The following is a 23,251-nucleotide window of genomic DNA, read 5'->3' as shown; positions in this document are numbered from 1 at the left end:
AAAAATGTATTTAGCAAGCCAAGATCTAACAGAAGCAGAGTGTTTAGGGATGAAAACTCTGAATCCACCAAGATATGTCTATTGTCCAAATGCAGACCGGCCTAACTGTCATTCCAGTCTGTTCTGTTTTAATTTCAGCAGTTTCATTTTGCCTTCGGTCTGAAGTGCAGGGGACTGGGACTGAATGGAGAGCTCTCTCAGAGATTTGGACTTGGGCATAGGAAACATAATCACAAAATTTTCTGACAGCAGGAAAATAAGAGTTTTGGTAAACAATAAAAACGGCTAAAAGACATCAGGAAGACAAACGGGTTAGCAGAATGGGTACACAGGTGGACGACAACACCACCACCGTCCATTTATATATAGCTCCTTTTAATGTAGAAGCACACAGAAAATTTAAGATAAAACAGTGTGGAAGGTTATAAAGACAAAGAATGGGCCTATACACTTAATGGAAAAGTGCTGAACGGCGTGGATAAATAGAGAGACATAAGGCTTCAAATACAAAATTCTCTGAAATTGCGGGAGCAGGTATGTGAAGCCATAGGACCGACCAATAGAATATTAGATTTTATAAATGGGGACATAGGGTACAAGAAGCTGGAAGACCAACACTGTCACCAACTCTGAGCAACTAGTGATGGGCAATATATGCCAGCCTTGCCATTTTCGGCCACATTACGTCATTGCTTACATCGCAAGAATGATTTTGTTTTGTTATTATGTTTTGCTTCTTTGTTTCCTTCAGGCCCTGAGGTAAGCAGCTCTCCACTATGGAACCTAACTCAAGTTAAAATGGAGCCTCAGGAGAATGAAGAAGGCAGCGGACCTTCTCATGGCGTTTTGGGCAATGATGTCTTTGAAGAGCCAATGTCTGCCATGAGTGACTCTGGCATCCCGCAAACCCCTAACACTGCTGGCTCCGAAGGCAGCTATATATCCCACTCGCCCGACAGCCTGATAGCCTCTTCTCCTGTTTTCAATCAGCGACCGAAGAAAAAGATGAGGAAAATGTGACTATTCATTGGGTATTCACAAGTCTATTTTTTTTCTTTATCTTTCAGATGCTTATTTGAAATAGTTCTTTTCCATAATAATGAATGCTAACTTGAAATATTTTTTCATCAAAAGTGAAACCCAATTCAGAATTATTGTCTGTTTGACTATTGAGTTTAATGTCAAAGGACAGGAACAAAACAACAACGAAAAATGCTTCAGCCAGTCTGAAGTTCCTTCAGGATAATTGTATTTGTGCAGAAGAGGAAGACTGGGAGGAAGAATCTAGACTTTAAGGGACTGCGTAGCTGTATGGATACAATCCTATTTTTCCACCTATGGGATTTGAATTTCAATTCAGCTCAGAATGATGGTGAGTTCTTAGTAAAAAGGAATGACTTGTGTTTGTATACAATGTTATCACATCACAGAGAAATTGTTCATCTATTGTATTGCTTGTTATGTAACCAACGTGACAGCCATTTTGGGCACAATTGGCAATCAGATGTCCCTAATCTGTCTGAATGAAATGAATGAAATCAGCATGTCACCTAAGTGAAAAGGGATTCATAAACACAAAACTTCGCAAGTGTAGTGTAATTGATGCTGAGAGGTTTAACGTTCTCCTACAGTGCATTAGGCATCCCCGTTTACGTTGCATATTTCAAATAAACAACGTCTTTACTAGCATTTGTTTCTCAACCAACATTACTCAAACAGATTAAATGGCCATTCACGTGCGTAGCAAGACTCAAACCATCAATAACTGTATGGCAGCTTTTTTTTTGCTTTATTCTTCCATTTGTTGCCCATCCCTAATTGCCCCTGAAATGAGTAGTTTGCTCGGCCATTTCAGAGGGCAGTTAAGAGTCAACCACATTGCTGTGGGTCTGGAGTCACATGTAGGCCAGATCAGGTAAGGACAGCAGATTTCCCTTCCTAAAAGCCATTAGTGAACCAGATGGATTTTTACAACAATCAATGATAGTCATCATGATCACCATTACTGAGACTAGTTTTCAATTCCAGATTTTTATTAATTTGAATTTAAATTCCGTCAGCTTGAACCCGTGTCCCCAGAGCATTAGCCTGAGGCTCTGGATCACTAGTCCAGTGACATTACCACCATGCCGCCGTCACCTCCTGGTGCTGCACTGATTTACATAAGAACATAACAATACTTTCCGCACTTGGTGTATGAAACACATTTACATATGATCCAGAAGCTTTAGGGAGCATTCAATGATTCTGCATTTCCAGTGGGGCACCGCACTCAAAGCATAACATAGCCAAAGAAAAAATGCTGCAGTCTTTTAGCTTCATCACCAACATGGAACTCCGGCTCAGCGAATTTATCTGTGAATAAGTACATCTTTTGTAAATGAGGCAGATCATGTAAACTTCACCATGTTGGGTTCAATATTTGTTGTGCATCAGATTGTCGTTTTATTTAATGCAGCATGTGTGAAAGTTTCTGAAATGAAAACAGGGCACCACGTGCCTTGTGTTTTTTAACAGACCTCCACTTTGCCACTTGGTTCCATCTCTCCAGAGAAAATATTTAGTGGAATGATGGAGGCTTTTGACAAATGTAATGGTAATGTCACTGGACTGGTAATCTAGAGGCCCAGGCTGATGCTCTGGAGACATGGGTGCAAATCTCACCAGGACAGCTGGTGAAATTTAAATTCAATTAATTAATAAAATTAATTAATAAATCTGGAATCAAAAGTGAGTCTCAGTAATGATGACCATGTCAACTATCATCAACTGTTGTAAAAATTAATTTGGTTCTTAATGTCCTTTAGAGAAGAAAATCTGCTATCCTTACCTGCTTTAACTTAATGTGACTCCAGACCCACAGCAATGTGATCGCCCTCTGAAATGGCCTAGTAAGCCACTCAGTTCAAGTGCAATTAGGTATGAAGAATAAATTCTAGCCTTGCCCACATCCAATGAAAGAGTCAAAAAAAAAAAGAATTCAACAACAGAAATTAAGCCTTGATCCCACCCCTGTCTATTTGCCATCTGGCATTTGAGTTAACAAAAAGTTGTCAACTCCCTCACTTGCCAATTGTGGGGTTAACTCCCCCCAAGAACTTGAAAGTTCTGGTACTAAATACACTATCAATGAGTCAAAAGTGGCTGATCATTTTATCATGCCTTGCTTAGAGATACTCCCACCAGAGTAAGCAGTGAGGAGGCGGTATGAACAATTGAAGGGGAGATTTTAGCTTTTTAGTTGAATCCCTAATCCAGCCAGTGCTGCCATTGTGACATTTTGTGTACAACCCACGTTGCCTGCACAGGCAAGGACAGCTTTCTTCTTCTTGCCCTTTTCTCGTCTTCCCTTTATAACCATTGAGTTTATGAACAGTGGCAGGGAGACAATTGTACAAATAGAAGCTGTTAGCATCACCCAGTGCTAACTCAAATTATGACCACAACCTTTAAGCTCCCTTCTGGCAGCATGACTTGGGAAAATTACCCCAAGCGCAGAAGTAGAACATACAGTCTTGAGGGACATTTCTTTCCCTGCTTACGGTCTGTCTCTGAATATATGGCCACCGGGATAACAATCTAAATAAGCTGCCCATAATCACTCTGCTTTTCATCAGTGTCCTAGTACCCTTTTGAACAAGTGCCTAAATTAAGATGTTTCATGCAATTAAATACTAAAAAAAAAAGCATTGCAATTTTGATCATTATCTGTAAGGGAAATAGACTTTTTGGGTGTGACCAGTCGTCAGAACTGGTATTTTCTGGCTACAGTTATTATTCAGTTATTGCTTGCGGTTGACATTTTCTATTTTACTGTGACATAAAACATTAATTAAACCAGCAATTAAGGAATGTTTTAGAACGTGTTTATGGCTCTTCCTAAACAGTTGGCTTCAATGGTAAGCTAACGGACGTCACAAACCTAAAGAAACTTGAGAAATGGTATTTTATGAAATTAATATTGTATCCTTTGATAACCTGGAAAGAAGTCTGGGTTTGGACCACAGGAATAAAAATAATACTGGGAATGCACAGCGAATTCATTGAATTGTCTTCACTCTTCAGATGATAAAAGTTACAGGAAAGGGTCCATACTGAAATGTCAACCTACTGACAGATGTGCTGAACATTTCTGACATTCTTTAAATAACTGTTTGTCCCTACTATTTAAACCCCGGCCCACCATTGATGTCTGCCAATCATTTATAAAGTGCAGTGGTAATATCTAGGGAAGTTAAGCTAACAAAAGTCCCCTTTCAAATTCCTTAGGAAACAGCAAAACTCAATAAAAGTAGGCTAGTGCTGACTTTTTTTCTCTTGGTGAATAAAGAGACACATTTGAAATTTATTCTTTTTGAACACTGCAAGCAACCATTTTGTGAAGCTGTCACTTTTACATGTCCTTGGCTGGACAAGTACAATGGATTCATAACTTCATTACATCAAGTAACATGTTATATGTTTCCAAAAACATTTAGGCATTGTATTAAGGCTCAAAAATTCACAACTAATCGAAGTGACCTAAATAACACAAGTGTTAACGCATTCATTTCACAACAAAGGCTTATAGGGCTTGAACATGCTGGACACTTATCACCTCATGAATCTGTTCTCATCTACACCACCAGCTGGACAGATTTGGGCCATCTTCTGTTGGAGGGAGGGGGGCGTGGTGGGTAGAAGAAATAAATGTGAAAAGTACAGCTGCTGTTTGCTGGCTGGGTAGGAGAGAGGTGTACCTTATTTATGCAATATTTTTGACATAGGTAAATGAGTTATAGACAATTTTGATCAATAATTGAAAGTAAGGCTTTCATTTTAGTTTAGAAATGTTGCAGTTCAAATCAAGAACTTTTTTTATACAGCATCTTTAATACAAAGTACTTCACAGGTGCATAAGGGAAGTGGTTGCCAAACCAAGGAAGGTTAATTTAGGAGGTGTGACCAAAAGATGGGTCACAGAGGAGAGGGATCTGTCAAGGTGACACTGGACTTTCTTCAGCAGCACTGAATTGAAAGGCAGTTGACAGCTGCATCTCATACTTGCATTACATCAACCAACTACAGCATTCACCTGTATTGAGTGGAAAGGCAACATCTGACAAATGCAAACAAGTTTCTAATTCATATAAATGGATCTGGATTACTCACCCCTCACAGCCCATTGTGCTGGCTGTAGAAACACGCCTTGTGAAGCTGTTGCAGTCAAACAGTCTGACTTAAACTGACTGATTTTTTTTGTTGAAAAATGCTTTGCATGACTTATTTCTGGGCAATAAGATAAAGATGCAGCGCTGGAAGAAAGTACATTACATTTTTGTCACAACTATCAACGGTATCTGCTGGAGATCAGCTACAGGCTTTTGCCTTCAGCGTTGCTTCTGATTTTTGGTCAGAAAATTATTCAGGAAATTTTATTACAGCAAGATATTTTCTATGGTTCTATGTGGTTGCTCAATGAATGGCTGGCCAGTCTTGCTGCACACATGCGGTATATAGTCTGGCGCCTTGTAACTTTTCAACGGATTGATAGGTCTATTGAATTTAGGGGCTAGGCCTCCCACATGGGCATCTGTTGATGGAGAACATTGTTACATTTATTTCAAACAGTAAATGTCATTGTGTGAGCTTGTTTCATTCCTTCCTTATACATTTTAGATTTTTTCTCTGCTTTTATTATGTTACAAACTTTCTTTTCAATATTACCAATAAATTTCAATTTATTTCCAACAAAAGGTTGCACTTTCAACATTGTTTTTTTACACATGCTGACTTTGATCTGCCGTGTATTTCCAGAATTTGCATCATTTTTCTTGTCCTTATTCTAAATTACTGACTATGAATACCAAATTATACTGAAATTATAATTCATAGGAATAATACAAAATAATTTGAGTATTTTGCAATCTATTTGCTTATAGCATGAAATCAATATAAAGTTAACTGATATTATTCTAATAGGTAATTGCAGTGGATTTAGGAATGTATATTAATTTAGAATACTAGAATAATTTATTCAGTACCCATATACAAGTTTATGTCAAATTTCTGCTGAGTTTTTCCAGGTATTTCTGTTTTTGTTTTGGATTTCCGGCATCCGCAGTTTTTTGTTTTTATATCTTTATGTCAAATTTGTCTATCATATCCTGCAAATGTGATTGGTAGGTGGTTAGTTCTAAATACATGCCTTAATTATATTCAATGACGGTGCATCCACAACCCTCTGGGCTGGACAATTCCAAAGATTCACAACCCTTTGAGTGAAGAAGTTTCTCCTCATTCAGTCCTAAATGATTGGTCCCTTATCCTGGGACTATACCCCTTGCTCTAGATTCCCCAGGCAGGTATCTCCCCTGTCAAGCTCGTTCATAATCTTGAATGTTTCAATGCTATCAACTTTCATTCTTCTAAACTCCAGGGAATAGATCCAATTTACTCAGCCTTATAAAAACCAAGATGAGATTGAGAAGTAAGTGTAAGCTTTGCTCTTACTGTACACAGTATGCCATTGCACAGACGTTTTCTTTAAAACTGGTAATCTTGCTGGGAATTTGTAATTGTCAAATTCAAATAACTGTTATTTTTGTTACCTCAGCCTGCTCTTATAAAATAGTAAAATGCACCAAATCTTCAAAGGTGCAAACTAGAGATCAATTTTTTTTAGCTGTTAGCAAATATTTCAAAAAGGACAATGCTAAATATTAAAGAATGCTAACCTGGTCGAGCAAGTAGGGCATCTGTGATCTTTGATAGCCTGTGGAAAAGTCATAGCTATAATTCTCCCAAGTATGTTAGCGCTCAAGCACAGGTGACTTTGCTGGCTCAGGCACATTCAGAAGATGGAAGACGACACATTCCCAAGAATTTTCAGTATGGCGAGATAGCTGAAGACAGAAGACTGACATGATAACCAAAGCTCCATTTCATGTTTGCAAGTATGACAGGAAGGCCTTAAACATCGGTTTTCACACCTAGGAGACACTAACCAATGACAGAGAAAAATAGTGACCACCTGTAGGCTGGCATGCGCCACCCTGATGATCAGCGGCTTGGCAGCAGGCACCAACACTGAAAACAAGAGCCCACAACTACACCTGATAACCAACTCCTAGGCAGCACTTGTGACAGAACCTGCCTTTCACAGAAAAGTGCATTATGTGAAACTATCGCACTGCCAATGGATTTGCTGCATGTCCCTCATACTACATAGTTGAAAGGATGCTGCAGATACCAATAAAACTGAATTAGATACAAGACTCTTATATGATGATAGGAAGGATAATGGAATATTTACTCAGATGAAATAGAAAGCTATCTAGAAACTGCAAATATAATAATCAGTACAGTTTTCAAAAGGAAAGGTCATGCTTAACCAAATCTATTTAAATCTTTGAAGATGTAATAAGTTAGTTGAGGGTTATGCAGTAAAAGTTATATACATTTTCAGAAAGACTTTGGTAAGGTACCACACAGTAGACTCATGACTAAGGTTAAAAAATGAAGTCAGGGGACAAAATTTCAGAATGGATAGCTAGCTGGCTACAAAATAGAAAATAGTAGGGAATAAAGGCAATTACTTAGACAGAGAATATGCAGGAAGTGGTGTTCCACAAGGATAGGTGCTGAGATTACTATTTACAATTTACATAAACAATTTCAAAACGTGGACTACATCAAAAGAAGGAGTATGATAAAACACAAGACAACATTAATAAACTTGCCAAATGGTTGTGAAATTGATGAATGAAATCCAATAGATGAATGTGAGCTGGTGCATTACTTTTAAGAAGAATAAGGAATAATAACAACTTGGAAAATAAGTGCCTAAATGGGTAGAGGAATCTGGGGTGCAGATATACAGATCATTAAAAGTAATGACACAGGTTAATACCATTTATTATTATTTTTAAAAGCAAATAAAGCACTAGGGTTCATTTCTAAAGGGTTAGAATTAAAAAGTAGAGAGGTTATGTTAAACTTGTGTAGAAGATAGGTTAGATGTCACTTGGCACTCTGTGATCAGTTCTGATCTCCATACGAGAAGGATATGGAAATACTGAGATGCAAGTAAAGATTTACTAAGATGTTATAAGAACTGAGTGGTTATACCCATCAGCAAAGATTAAAGAACTGTTTCACTGACATAAATAAAATGTAAAATGATGGCAGAGGATTGGCAATGGCAGTGTCTTTGACAGTCAAGCAGGGGATGCTTCACCTTTTTCTTACTCTAGCACTTAAGCAGCTTGATTGATATCTATCACTTCATAGATCATGCCCCGACCCTTAATCTAGATCCAGCTGCTTCTTCATTATTAAAGGATTTCTGAACGAAACTGAACTGTTAGCAAACAACTCCACTGCTGACTTTGTGATGGATGGAACCCAATGATGTTGAAGTTGATGTTGATTTGGCTAGCGTGTAATTCCCTGAGGGTGTTGTAGGGCGGAGAGAGCTTTTGTTTCATCCTGGTTGAAGTTCAGGTTATTTGTAAAAGTAACGAAGACTGGAACTAGCAATCTGCCTTGGATACTTAGATCATAGATGCAATCTGGTTAGCGCGCCAATGAGAAATCAATATTTGCTGTCACATAATACGATGCTTATTATGGTGTTAACCTAATACTAGGAGCATCCAGTTTAATGACTGACATTTTTAAAGGGCTTATTATAATTTATTCCTTTGGGTCCTGAAATGCAATTACAGTTGACTCCTCTTAAAGTTACTTAATTCAGATTATTTGATAAATCAATCCTTTTTCAGCACTGAGTTCCCATTTTGCTGTATAATTTATGTTGCCAAATTCAAGTCACAGAATAATTCTAATTATTTGTTGTAGAAAAAATGACTTTAAATTATTAGGAGTGGACTGTATTATGATACACTGTCCACATAGTTTATGTATTATTCAGACGGTCAGAAGTAAAAATGTTTGAATTATATATAAATCACGCAGTAAAGTTATTTATTAGGGCCGTACATTTTGAATATTATTAATCTTCTTTCTGGTTATAGCCATCTGCCCAATTTGGGGTCAGACAGGGATGGTTCTTTGAGCAGGCTGCCCAGATTAATCTGAGAGCAAATCAGTCTGCAGCAGTTTGGAGCTGAATGCACATCACTCTTGTTTATTTTACAATTAAAATACATTTTCCCTTGCTACCCCTTGAGGGACGTGAAGGCATTATGTGCCGAGGCCATTAAGGTCTATATTGAACTCTCATCAGCAGAGAAACAAATCTCAGACCTCAAGCCAAGATCCTGATCCTGCTCTGCTCCTATTTTACCCTCTGCCCAATGATAAAATATCACTCCCTGAGGAAGATACATTGGGGACAGACTTAGGTGGGTTCTTGGTGGACAGGGCGACCAGAATATCTGTCTGATCACACCAGCGGATAGTTCAACCTATTTTTGACAGTTGGGCATCATTAGTGGGCTACAATTACAGAGAAGACCATTAACCCTGTCAATTGATATTAAATGGAGTGAGGTGGGTGGGGGGGCAGAGGGTTGGGGAGAGGGCGGGTGCGGAACAGATTTCTGCTGGACCCAGCACAAATTTAATGTCCAACATACTTGCTGAAGACAGGTTGTCAATTCACCCAGAGCAAATTCAGGATGAATCAGAGATTTATTCACAGCAGCACAGGCTGTCTCATAGACATCTACACCACTGAAGGAGGCCATTCAACCCATTGTGTCCATGCCGTTCAACAAAGATCTGACCATACTAACCCCATTTTCCAGCGCTTGGCCTATAACTCTGGAGGCTATGGCAATGCAAGTGAATATCTAAATACTTCTTAAATGTTATGAGAGTTTCTGGCTCAACCAGCCTTTCAGGCAGTGAGTTCCCACCACTGTCTGGGTGAAAAGATTTCTCCTCAACTCTCTTCTTAGCATTCTACCTCTTACCTTAAATCTACACCCCCTGGTTATTGTCAAAGAACATTTGGATTCAACAACAGTGTTAGAAGCTCCAGCTGAGGTAACAAGGCAGGTCCTTTGCCCCATGGATGGCATGAAATATACTCAGCCTGAAGGAAGGCAGCTGAGATAGTAATTGTCCAAACTTAAGATGGATCCAGTAACACAGGAGGTTTGGTGACATGATCATGACTGCAAGGATGGTATTGATGGATGTTGTCTGTATCTCTCTGCATTAGACCTTGTCACAGCAGTAGTTTTTTATCCACTCCAGCACTTGAGTCTTTCTCCGACACCACATGCTTCAACTCCAATTGTATCAGGCCAAAGCACCATCTCCCCTCATTACAATCACTACTGCTGATGCCCCTCACAATGGGCACAAACAGCACTGTCTTGCCCAGGTCACCACTGAAAGGCCTTTCACTCTTCTGACAGAGCTGAAGTGCAGTATGCTGATTGTAAATATTGGAAGACTGAAGCCTTTGTCTTCAGTCCTCGTTACAAACTTTATTCCCTAGCTGCTGACTCCAACCCTCTGCCTGGCTACTGCTTATGTCAGATAAAGGGACGACAATGAGAAAGGGGACCGGAAATACAGCACTAAAGGTGTTGTATCTGAATGCACGCAGTATACGAAATAAGGTAAATGAGCTTGTGGCGCAGATTGAAATTGACAGGTATGATGTGGTGGGCACTACGGAGATATGGCTGCAAGGGGATCAGGACTGGGAGCTAAATATCCAAGGATATACAACCTATCGAAAAGATAGGCAGGTTGGCAGAGGGGGTGGGGTTGCTTTGTTAGTAAGAAATAAAATTAAATCGATAACAAGAAATGATGTAGGGTCAGATGATGTAGAATTTGTATGGGTAGAGTTGAGGAACCGCAAAGGTAAAAAAACCATAATGGGAGTTATGTACAGGCCTCCGAACAAAAGGCAGGATGTGGGGCACAAGATACACCATGTGTTAGAAAAGGCGTGTAAGAAAGGCAAGGTTACAGTGATCATGGGGATTTCAATATGCAGGTAGACTGGGAAAATCAGGTTGGTAGTGGATCCCAAGAAAAATAATTTGTGGAATGTCCACGAGATGGCTTTTGGGAGCAGCTTGTGGTGGAGCCCATTAAGGAACAGGCAATTCTAGATTTAGTGATGTCTAATGAGGCAGATTTGATAAGGGAGCTTAAGGTGAAGGAACCCTTAGGAGGAAGTGACCATAATATGATAGAACTTACACTGCAATTTGAGAGGAAAAAGCTGGAATCAGATGTAATGGTATTACAGTTGAATAAAGGCAACTACAGAGGCATGAGGGAGGAGCTGGCCAGAATTGATTGGGAGATGAGCCTAGCAGGAAAGACAGTGGAACAGCAGTGGCAGGAGTTTCTGGGAGTAATTTGGGAGACACAGCAAAAATTCATCCCTAGGAAGAAGAAGCATTCTAAAGGGAGGACATGGCAACCATGGCTTACAAGGGAAGTCAGAGACAGCATAAAAGCTTAAGAGAAAGCATACAATGTGGCGAAGTGCAGTGGGAAACCAGGGGATTGGGAAGCCTACAAAGACCAACAGAGGACAACTAAAAAAGAAATAAGGAGGGAGAAGATTAAATATGAGGGTAAACTAGCCAGTAATATAAAAGAAGTTTGCAAGAGATTTTTTAGATATATAAAGGATAAGGGAGAGGCAAAAGTGGACATTGGGCCAATGGAAAATGATGCTAGAGAAGTAGTAGTGGGGAACAAAGAAATGGCGGAGGAACTGAATAGGTACTTTGTGTCAGTCTTCACAGGGGAAGACACGAATGACATCCCCAAAGTTCAAGAGAGTCGGGGGGCAGAGGTGAGTATGGTGGCCATTACCGAGGAGAAGGTGCTAGGAAAACTGAAAGGTCTGAAGGTGGATAAATCACCTGGACCAGATGGATTACCCCCCAGAGTTCTGAAGGAGATAGCTGAAGAGATAGTGGAGGCAATAGTGGTGATCTTTCAGGAATCACTGGAGTCAGGGAGGGTCCCAGAGGACTGGAAAATCACTAATGTAACCCCCCTGTTTAAGAATGGAGTGAGGCAAAAGACAGGAAATTACAGGCTGATTAGCCCAACCTCGGTTGTTGGTAAGATTTTAGAGTCCATTATTAAGGATGAGATTTCAGAATACTTGAAAGTGCATGTTAAAATCAGGCAAAGTCAGCATGGTTTCATCAAGGGGAGGTCATGCCTGACAAATCTGTTAGAATTCTTTGAGGAGGTAACGAGTAGCTTAGACAAAGGAGAGCCAATGGCTGTTCTCTACTTGGACTTGCAGAAGGCCTTTGACAAGGTGCCGCACAGGAGGCTGCTCAGTAAGATAAGAGCCCATGGTGTTAGAGGCAAGGTACTAGCATGGATAGAAGATTGGCTGTCTGGCAGGAGGCAGAGAGTGGGGATAAGGGGCCCCTTCTCAGGATGGCGGCCGGTGACTAGTGGAGTTCCGCAGGGGTTAGTGTTGGGACCACAACTTTTCACATTATACATTAATGATCTAGATGAAGGAACTGAGGGCATCCTGGCTAAGTTTGCAGATGATACAGAGATAGGTGGAGGGACAGGTAGTATTGAGGAGGTGGGGAGGCTGCAGAAGGATTTGGACAGGTTACAAGAATGGGCAAAGAAGTGGCAGATGGAATACAATGTGGGGAAGTGTGAAGTCATGCACTTTGGTAGGAAGAATAGAGACATAGACTATTTTCCAAATGGGGAGAGAATTCAGAAATCTGGAGTGCAAAGGGACTTGGGAGTCCTGGTCCAGGATTCTCTTAAGGTTAACTTGCAGATTGAGTCGGTAATTAGGAAGACAAGTGCAATGTTGGCATTTATTTCGAGAGGACTAGAATATAAAAGCAGGGATGTGCTGCTGAGGCTTTATAAGGCTCTGGTCAGACTACATTTAGAATATTGTGAGCAATTTTGGGCCCCGTATCTCAGAAAGGATGTGCTGGCCTGGAGAGGGTCCAGAGGAGGTTCACGAGAATGATCCCAGGAATGAAAGGCTTAACATATGAGGAACATTTGAGCACTCTGGGTCTATACTCGATGGAGTTTAGAAGGATGAGGAGGGATCTGATTGAAACTTACAGAATACTCAGAGGCCTGGATAGAGTGGACGTGGGGTAGATGTTTCCATTAGTAGAAGAGACTAGGACCCAAGGGCACAGCCTCAGAGTAAAGGAAAGACCTTTTAGAACAGAGATGAGGAGAAACTTTTTTAGCCAGAGAGTGGTGAATCTATGGAATTCATTGCCACAGAAGGCTGTGGAGGCCAGGTCATTTGAGTGTATTTAAGACCGAGATAGATAGGTTCTTGATTGGTAAGGGGATCAAAGGTTACTGGGAGAAGGCGGGAGAATGGGGTTGAGAAACTTATCAGCCATGATTGAATGGCAGGGCAGACTCGATGGGCCGAATAGGCTAATTTCTGCTCCTATGTCTTATGGTCTTATGCTTGAGGTTTAACCAGATTATTCACAATGTTGCTCTCATTTGCTGCATAAATGACCTTCCCTACATCATAAGGTCAGAAGTGGGGATGTTTACTGATGATTGCACTGTGTTCACCACATTCTTAACTCCTCAGATACTGAAGCAGTACATGTCCATTTGCAGCAAGACCTGGACAACATTTAGGCTTGGGCTGATAAGTGGCAAGTAACTTTTGCACCACAGAAGTACCAGCGAGAGAGAGAGTCTATTTCCCCTTGACATTCAATGGTATTACCATCTCTGACACCCCATTATCAACATCCTGGGGCTTACCATTGATCAGAAACTGAATTGGACCAGTCACCTGAATACTGTGGCCACAAGAGCAAGATCTCTTTCACTTGCTCAAAATCCATCACTTTTCTAACTTTTTCCAGTTGATGAAAGATCACAGACCTGAAACATTAAGTTAGTTTCTCTCTCTCCCAGCTGCTGCCAGACCTCCTGAGTATTTCCAGCATTTTCACATTTTATTTCAGATTTCTAGCACCTGCAGTATTAGCTTTTGTCCCTTATTGACAGTTTCTTGCAAATGGTTGATTGTCCTTTTTGGTCTTCAATATCCCAGTTCCACGTGTCAGATAAAACCTTGCTGCCAGGTTATCACTCCTCCTGCTTCACTGTGAGGTATCTGCTCATGCAGGCTTGTCCAACAGACAGCCCATGGGCCGGATATAGCCCACGAAGCCCCTCTATATGGCCCCTGGAGCCAGTTTTCAAAATGCCGTTGAAACAGGTAAGTTTGAATGGAGGATTCCGCATGGAGCTGCCCCTCCAATCACAGACTTGTTTCCCTTGCATGTTTGCTGCTGATGCGCTCACTAGTGCAGGGACAGCAAACACCAGCAGCGGTGGTGAGCTCAAGGCCGGGGCAGCCGAGGAGCGGAGCCTGGGGAGCTGAGGAGCGGGCTCCAGGGAGCTGAGTAACCGGGGAGTAGAGCTGCCGGGGAATGGGGCCCAGGGAATGGAGGTGCCAGGGAGCGGGGCACAGGCAAGCTAGGAGCGGGGCTTGAGGCAGCCGGATTGAGGTTCAGGCATGCCAGAGCGGAGCACAAGGCAGCGGGGCGGACCACTAGCTTCTGAGTAAGTGAGTGATGGGAGACTGTGTGTGTGTGTGTGTGTGTGTGTGTGTGTGTGTGTGGGGAGAGGGGTGTGTGGTGAGGGGGAAGAAGAGAGAGTGGGAGTGGTCGTAGAGTGGGGGGGGGGGAAGAGAGCACATGAGAGGGTAGAGACTGTGAGGGGGCAGAGTGGGGAGGGTGAGAGAGTGTGAGGGGGTGAAAGATTGTGAGGGGGAATGAGGGCTTGAGGGACATTGAGAGTGTGAAGGGGGCATGAGAGGATGTGAGAGGGTGAGAGCGTTTGAGGGGGAGGTGAGAGTGAGGCAGAATGAGAAAGTGTGAAAGCGGGTGAGAGTATGTGGGGGGGGGGAAATTTAAAGGGGGTGTGAGGGGTTAAGAGATGTGGGGGGTGAGAGTCTGAAGAGGGCAGGAGTGTGTGAGTCCGGTGAGAGTGAGAGTGTGAGAGGGGCATGAGAGAGTGTGAGGGGGAGGTGAGGGAGTGTGAGGTGGAGTGAGGAAATGTGGGGATGAGAGTATGGGGGGGTGAGACTGTGAGGGGGAGGTGAGAGAGGGTGGGGGGGTGAGAGAGTGTGAGGGGGTGTGAGACTATGAGGGTGAGGTGTGAGGGGGTGAGAGAGTGTGAGGGGGAGGTGAGAGAGTGTGAGGGGGAGGTTTGAGAGTGTGAGAGGGTTCAGAGTGTAAGGAGGGGGTGAGAGAGTGTTGAGGGGGTGTGAGAGAGTGTGTGTGCGTGGTGCAGAGTGTGTCTATAAGTTTGATTCACTCCCAGTATCAGGGTTCTCGTTCACCCTCACCCACACACCATCATGCAATCTCACCCACACCCACAGTGGCTGAGGGTGGGTGAGTGAACTCCCTTAGAATGGGATAAAAACAAAAAAACTGCAGATGCTGGAAATCCAAAACAAAAACAGAATTACCTGGAAAAACTCAGCAGGTCTGGCAGCATCGGCGGAGAAGAAAAGAGTTGACGTTTCGAGTCCTCATGACCCTTCAACAGAACTTGAGTTAGAGTCCAAGAAAGAGTTGAAATATAAGCTGGTTTAAGGTATTTTTTTTTGGGGGGGGTGGGGGGTGGTTGCGGAGAGAGAGAGAGAAACACCTTGTCAAACACCAGGAAGGAAATGGAAAGCAATGAAGCAAGGCAAAAGAGAGGAATTTTATCTCTGTGTTTAATTGACTGCCACTGCTCTTCAAGAAATGCCTACCTCCTTGAAGAAGTTCTGTTCTTTTCTGCGACAAGATTTCCGTTCCTCTCTTTTGCCTTGCTCACCTTCATTGCTTTCCATTTCCCTCCTGGTGTTTGACAAGGTGTTTCTCTCTCTCTCTCCACCCCCCCCCCACCCTTCAGCCTACAGCACCTAATGATTGCGCAGTCTTGAGTTGCTAGATCTGTTCGAAACCTATCCCCTTTAGCATGGTGGTAGTGCTACAAAACACGATGGAGTGTAGCCTCAAAGTGAAAATTGAACTTCGTCTCCACAAGGACTGTGCAGTGGTCACTCCTACCAATACTTACATTGTCCCTACAACCACACCACCACCCCCCCCAACTTCTGTCCCCCCACCCCCCAACCTTAAACCAGCTTATATTTCACCCCTCTCCTTATATTCACTCAGTTCTGTTGAAGGGTCATGAGGACTCGAAACGTCAACCCTTTTCTTCTCCGCCGATGCTGCCAGACCTGCTGAGTTTTTCCAGGTAATTCTGTTTTTGTTTTGGACCCTTAGAATGGGGTTTGAGCTGGACACACACACTCACTCTATTACACTAATACTCATCTTTATTTATTACTCATTTTTTGCTCAGCAAGTGGTTTCATTTCATACCTCAGTTTTGTTTTTAAATTCATGTTTAATGTTGTGCTAAACTTTATCTTTCTGGAATTTGCTCAACAGCCCCTTGAGTGTGAAAAATTTTGAAATGTGCCCCCTCCGCCCCGCCCCACCCCGCCCCACCACACCTTAAAGGTAGGACAAGCTGGTGCTAATGGCATCTACCTGAGCTCTTATGTAGAAAACATAACATTTTGAAATGTTCCCTTCTTTAAACCAGGTCTGATAAAGGAGTAACATCTTCACTTTCCAATTTCCCTCTGATGTTGATGATGTTAGTAAGGCTTTAACAAGCAGAAGTTGACTGTCTTTCCTCCCTTTTATGTTCCTTTTCAGGAAGCATTCCAAAGCTCAGAGCAATGCAAGCATTGACTGTCTTTCATCCCTTGCTTCCATCAACATTATAGCTCTTTCTACCCATCTACATTTTTGCTAAAATGAGCAAATTGTGGCCCCATGTAAACAGGTAACACATGCTTGCCATGTCGGGAAAACAAGTCTCTTCCTTATCAAACAACAAATACAAGTTCACTGAACACTATTCCACATCATCAGTAATCCCTTTAAATAGTCACTTGAGTGAAACCACAGATACACACACCTAACATTGGCCAAGCCAGTAATTTTAAGCTACAGTTCAGAGATCTAACCATGCAGGTATGAGTAAGGCAGCACAGAAGGGCAGCAACAGATTTATAATAGATCAGATTAGTCTGAATTGGCTGAGCTTCTGACAAATAAAGTAGCTAATCAGAACCACTTTGATAGAATAATACTAGACAGGTTTATAATAAGTTTATAAAAGTAACTATAAGAGAAGTGATTGATATCATTAAGGCCAATTGTGGGGTGATTGTCACAGCTGTGGTATTGGTTGCATTTTGCCAATGTGAATTCATCATTTCCCCCAGAATCAGTCTTAGAATCAAACGGCACAGAAGGAGGCCATTAGGCCCATCATGCCTGAGTTTTGAAAAGAGTCGTCCGAGTTTCTCCTTTTCAAGTGCATTTCAATTCCCTTTGGGAAGTTAGTATTGAATCTGCTTATACAAACATATGAATTAGGAGCAGCAGTAGGCTATTCGGCCCCTTGAGCCTGCTCTGCCATTCAATAAGATTGTGGCTGCTCTGATTGTGGCCTCAACTTTACTTTCCTGTCTACCCCCTATAACCTTTGACCCCCTTGTCAATCAAAAATCTATCTAACTCAGCCTTAAACATATTCAATGATGCTGCCTCCACTGCTCTGGGGAAGAGAATTCCACAGACTAACGACCCTCTGAGAGAAAAAAAGTTCTCCTCGTCTCCTCCTTAAATGGGAGCCCCTTAATTTTAAACTGTGTCACCTAATTCTAGTCTCTCCCATAAGGGGAAACATCCTCTCAGCATCAACCCTGTCAATTCCCCCCAGGGTTTCATGTGTTTCAATGAGATCATTTTTCTAAACTACAATGGATACAGGCCCAGCCTGTCCAATCTTTCCTCCTAAAAGATCCCCTCCAAACAGGAATCAATCAAGTCAACCTTCTCTGAACTGCTTCTAATACAATTATATCCTTTCCACTGTCCTTTCGGGAAGTGCATTGTAGACCATGGCAACTCACCGTGTAAAGAAAATTCCCCTCACCTCTCTCCTGGTTCATTTGCCAATTATCTTACATTTTGGATAAATGCACAAAATTAGGGGTGAAATGTTATACAGATTTTAGTAAAATGTAACTTTTCTCCTGTTTAACCTGTCTCAGAGCATAGGCCCCCAATAATGGGGTCATGGTGCAGCGTTGTCAAGATCTCAAATCATACTACGAGGTTGGCTCATTTCTAGGAGTGAGATGTTGGATACCAGCAGGTGGTAAGGAAACCCGATTTGAGAAGCTGACAGGCCCAGTACCCTGAATTGTTTTTAATGTCTGGTAAAAGGTGTACAAAAACGCCGCATGGAAATTTGACACGTCATTTTCCTTTCCCCCCCTGTAGATAAAAGACGCCTGATCGGTCCATATGCGGGGATGGGATGGAGAAGTGCAGGATGGTGAAACTTTGCCTCCCCATTTAGCAGATTGGTGCCACTAGGTGGAGTCATTGGGAGAGACAGAAAAATACAGAGGTTGAGTCGGTAATCACAGCAGATTGTAAAAAGGAAAACCCTCTTTGAAATTTCAGTCTAAACATTTATGAAAAGAAAATGACCTGTGTTAAACTCCAGCATCCTGGAGATCTAAGTACACATGCTGCTCCCCACTTTCAAGGCAACAAGAATACTAAATGGAGAATTACTTCTTCCTTGCAAGCAAAGAGATTTCAAACTTTACCAGCATTACATCAGCAGTGGGAAACTATTTATGAGGAGAGATTTCAGATATTGAGAACATTTCCAGGTGCAGAGAAAGATAAGATGAGATAGCAAATAATGGGCCTATAATTTTCTGGAGATTAGATGAATAAGAGGTAACCTTGTTGTAATGTATAAGATTCTTAGAGGATTTGACAGGATAAATGCTGAGGAGCTGATTCCCCTGACAGTGGAGCCTAGACATAGCAATCATAGTTTCATGATAAGGGGTTGACCATTTCGAACTGAGATGAGGAGAATTTCCTTCACTCAGAGAATTCCAAAGATTCACAACCTTCTATGTCAGAGTGCTTTGGAAGGTCAGTTTTTTTATTCATTCACAAGATGTGGGCCAGCATTTATTGCCCATGGCTAGTTGTCCTTGAGAAGGTGGTGGTGATGAACTGCCTTCTTGAACTGCTGCAGTCCATGTGGCGTAAATACACCCACAGCTGTTAGGAAAGGAATTCCAGAATTTTGACCGAGCGATAATGAAAGAACGGCAATATATTTCCAAGTCAGGATGGTGTCCTTGGAGGGGAATTTCCAGGTGGTGTCATTCCCATCTATCTGCTGTCCTTGTATTTGTAAATGGTAGTGGTCATGGGTTTGAAAGGTGTTATCTAAGGAGTCTTGGTGAATTCTTGTAGATGGTACACACTGCTGCTACTGTGCATAGGTATACTCAAGACTGAAATCAATAGATTTTTGGACACCAAAGGAAACAAGGAATATGGGGATAGGGTGGGAAAATAGAATTGAGGTCAAAGATCAGCGATGATCTACTGAATGGCAGTGAAGACTCGAGGAGCCATATGACCTACCCTGCTCCGATTTCTTATGGGATTAAAGACCGGCTTTAAAATTATGAATGGAAGATTATTTCCTTCTGAATGTGAAGTCAGTGATGATTTATAATTGTCAATAAGGCAGTGAAGAGAGACGTTAGAAGACATTTATTTTCACAGAACAAGAGAATAGAACGCTTTGCCACTTGGTGTTCAAACCATTGAAACTTTTAAGGAAAAGCTGCCTTATTGTTTGAGGTAGAGGAAGACACAAGACCATGAGGAGAAAGCAGGGCAGTGTGACTACTCTTGGATTGCTGCAGCAAATGCTGGCATAAATACCATGGGCTTAATGCCCTCATTCTGTGCTGTAAATTTATGCAATTCTCTCTAAAGAAAAAAGAGGATGTGCATTTATTGAGCAACTTGAACACCCTCTGAATATCCCTGAATGCTTCACAGCCAATTAATTACTTTTTCAGCACGGCCACTAGAAGGCAAAGGCAGCGGCCCATTTGCTCACACCAGGTTCCCACAAACAGCAGAGGAATGAATGAGCAATTGCTCTGTTGCTGTGGTCTTGATTGAGAGATAAATGTTGTCCAGGACACCAGGAGAACTTCCATGTTTTTCTTTTATTAATGGCATGGATCTTTTATATCTTCCTGAACTAGGGGCTGCGAGCCCTTCAAGATTGCCCTGTCTCCAGGAATTAAAGATTGCGCTATTACAATCCTGGACCAAACCTCCAAATTTTGGTGCAATCAGGTTAGGGGCCAGTCACTCTTTGTTTAAAGCAGAAAAAGCTTGATATCCAAGGTGCTTGCTAAGAGGGTAAAACTACAAGATTCCATGGTTTTAAACAAACAAAAATATTTGTTATTATATATAGTTGGAAAAGGAAAACAATTTAAACTATAGTCGAACGAACCACACTGCACAATAACTGGCAGATGTGACCAAGACAGGTCTCACAGATTTGTCAACAACCCATACAGATGTTAGTGTCCACTGTGAGTTACACAATCTCGTTAAAACCCTGTCTCCCTCACAAGGAATTGCAAGTTTCCATGCTGAAGATCTAGCCTCTGAATTGTCTCAAAAGCCACTCTGAGTCAGACTGCCTCAACAACTGCATACATCCTGATGGTTCAATCTCTCCTCCTGAGACTGTGTTTCATGTGACTCACAAAGCTGCACTTCACCACTGACTCATTGGCGCAACTCCAGCTCTTTAGCCATTCTGAGCAGAACACCACCGCTGTGAAGGGTTACGTTTGCCCCAATATCCCACAGCATGGATCCACTAGCCTTCTGTTGTCTTTTCAGCTCTCCAGGTCTTCACCCGAGCCCTCACTATTTGGAGCACTTTTGCTGCTTGGAGTTTCTTTCTTTGCTCATACAAACATATGAATTAGGAGCCAGAGTAGGCCATTCAGCCCCTCAAGCCTGCCCCGCCATTCAATAAGATCATGGCTGATCTGATTGTAACCTCAACCCTACATTCCTGCCTACCCCCGATAACCTTTCATCTGTTTGTTAATCAAGAATCTATCTAGCTCTGCCTTAGAAATATAGGAAGACACTGTTTTCACTGCCTTTTGAGGAAGAGAACTCCAAAGACTCACAATCCTCTGAGAGAAAACATTCTCCTCATCTGCTACCCATGGCTCCTTCCCAGTGGTCTCTTTCACTGGGTCCTGTCTCTCTCTCTCTCTCTCTCTCCCTCTCTCTCTCTCTCTCTCTGGGATCCCCCTCTCTGGATTCCCTCTCTCAGTTCCGGGACTCCCCATTATGGCGCCCAAAAATCTCGGTCTCATGATCCTTGTCTTTGCACGCTCCCGATGTCCCAGATGGCTGGACCCTTTATCTGAACAACAACCTGGAATGGAGTAGAAACACACAATGCTGAAAAAACTCAGCAGGTCTAATAGCATCTGTGAGAGAGAAACAGAGTTAACATTTCAAATCTGTATGACCCTTCATCAGAGCTAAAGAGAAGTAGAAATGTGATTAAATTTATACTCTTTAAGAGGGGTTGGAGCAGGTGAAGCTGGATAGAAGGATAGAAACAGGGATTTAAAAGGGATGATAAATAGGGGATAAAATAATGAATAAATGAATAAAAATTAAAATAAATAGATAAAAAATAAACATAAATTTTTAAAAAGGCATTAAAACAGGGATTATACCATGAACTCTCTCCTCTTTCTTCACCCCTTTTCTCATCCCTTTTTAAAATTTATTTCTATGTTTTTATCTACTTACTTTTTTTTTTATTTTTGTTCATTTTATCATTCTTGGACCTGATGAGAATTACAGTCCTCAGCCTCCGCCCGGAACCAGGTAAGTTCCTCTTCCTTGACAGAACTCCAGGATTGAACACTCATGGGAGAAAACTCATAGTGGCATTAAATTATAGTGTTTCCTTTTGACTTCCGTAAGTTATCAAACTATCAATGACAATGGGGACAAAAAGGTTATTTAACTGTCTGTCAATAGCCAGCCAGTTGGATAATGAAAAGCCTGGACATTGGTAGGAGTGTGGAGCAGGACCGCTGGACACAGTAGCCATGCGCTGACACTGCCAGGAACTGGCAATTCTGACAGAAGCAGGCAGATGGGATCTTGCCTTAATGTCTCATCCAGAAGACAGCATTCTGACAGTGCAGCGCTGCCTCAAAACTACATTGAAGCGTCAGCCTTGGCCAGGGGACAGCAACCTGCATCTCTGGACCAGGCTATTAATGACTCTTGTGCAGCTCCTGACCTTTTTGATGGCAATTAAATGGCTTTATTTGAAACTTTTATTAACATCGTACTTGTGAGAGAGTATCAGTCAAACAACAATAGTTTTGTAAAAACCTCTAAAATGTTGTTAGGCATCTTGGTTTTCATTATGGTTGGCTTTTAAGTAACAGCTCTCTTAAGATATTGTGTTTTTGACTCAGTTTTAAAAATGGCTTTTCTTGTTATTAGGGTTGCCAACTTCTGACCTAGGCTATGCACTTCAACCCTAGAGCGGAATTTGAATCCTCACCCTTTTGACTCAGAGGCAAGATGTCTCTCACCTGGCTAAGCTGGGATGGAGCAATATTAACAGAGGTCTAGGACCAAACCTTTCCCACGATGCTCAATCCAAGGTGTAATGCATGTTCCTTTGGAACCTGGAATTGATTCTACACACAGTGACAACAACAGCCGTAGCACAGCTACATTCTCATGCGTTTTAAACAGCTGAGTGCTCGCTATTAGTAAAAGGTAGCCGTAACCATAGCAACTCTTTATATGATCGTTCAGAAGATTGAAAAAAAAACCTCATTGGCACCAGAGCTGACCCATTAATGTACAACTTATAGTTGGTACTTGATAAGATTTCTGTAATGACTTGACGTACCAGGCAGGTTTCAACTAGAAACAGATAACCTTATTACAGGGAGCTTTTCAGATTCTATATGCTTGACCCAGGTCCTCGACAAGAAAGCCCAGCAACTAGCCCCCCACCCCCCACCTCCCGGATTACTCGCACTAGGAATCATTGGTTGGAGACTTCAAGAACAATTACATGGCACCTGATAGGCAGTAGGAAAAGCTACACCTTCAATTACTACATTTCCTCTCCCTTTAGTTTTTTTATAGTTTCTGTTTACAGAGATTATTTGAATGTGTTACAACATATACATATATACAACTCAGATGATTAAAGTGTAAGTATCTGAGGTGGTTTCCTTATTCAGTTAGAGTAGTGCAGCTCTACCACT

The 23,251-nt window shown here is 41.9% G+C and overlaps 1 protein-coding gene across 1 annotated transcript in view; it reads left to right on the top strand.

Moving 5' to 3' along the window:
• supt7l (SPT7 like, STAGA complex subunit gamma) overlaps positions 1–1,588 on the top strand; it is a 39,867-nt gene extending 38,279 nt beyond the window's left edge. The window contains exon 5 of the mRNA XM_041187884.1: positions 752–1,588. Within this exon, the coding sequence (XP_041043818.1) occupies positions 752–1,020 (269 nt within the window). The 3' untranslated portion in view covers positions 1,021–1,588. The remainder of the gene's footprint in view (positions 1–751) is intronic.
• Positions 1,589–23,251: the final 21,663 nt, after the last annotated feature.

This window comes from Carcharodon carcharias, chromosome 5 (assembly GCF_017639515.1).
Source record: "Carcharodon carcharias isolate sCarCar2 chromosome 5, sCarCar2.pri, whole genome shotgun sequence".
In the NCBI taxonomy this organism is placed as follows: domain Eukaryota; kingdom Metazoa; phylum Chordata; class Chondrichthyes; order Lamniformes; family Lamnidae; genus Carcharodon; species Carcharodon carcharias.
Note: the sequence above shows the minus strand (reverse complement) of the source record. Positions and strands in the feature narration are given on the sequence as shown.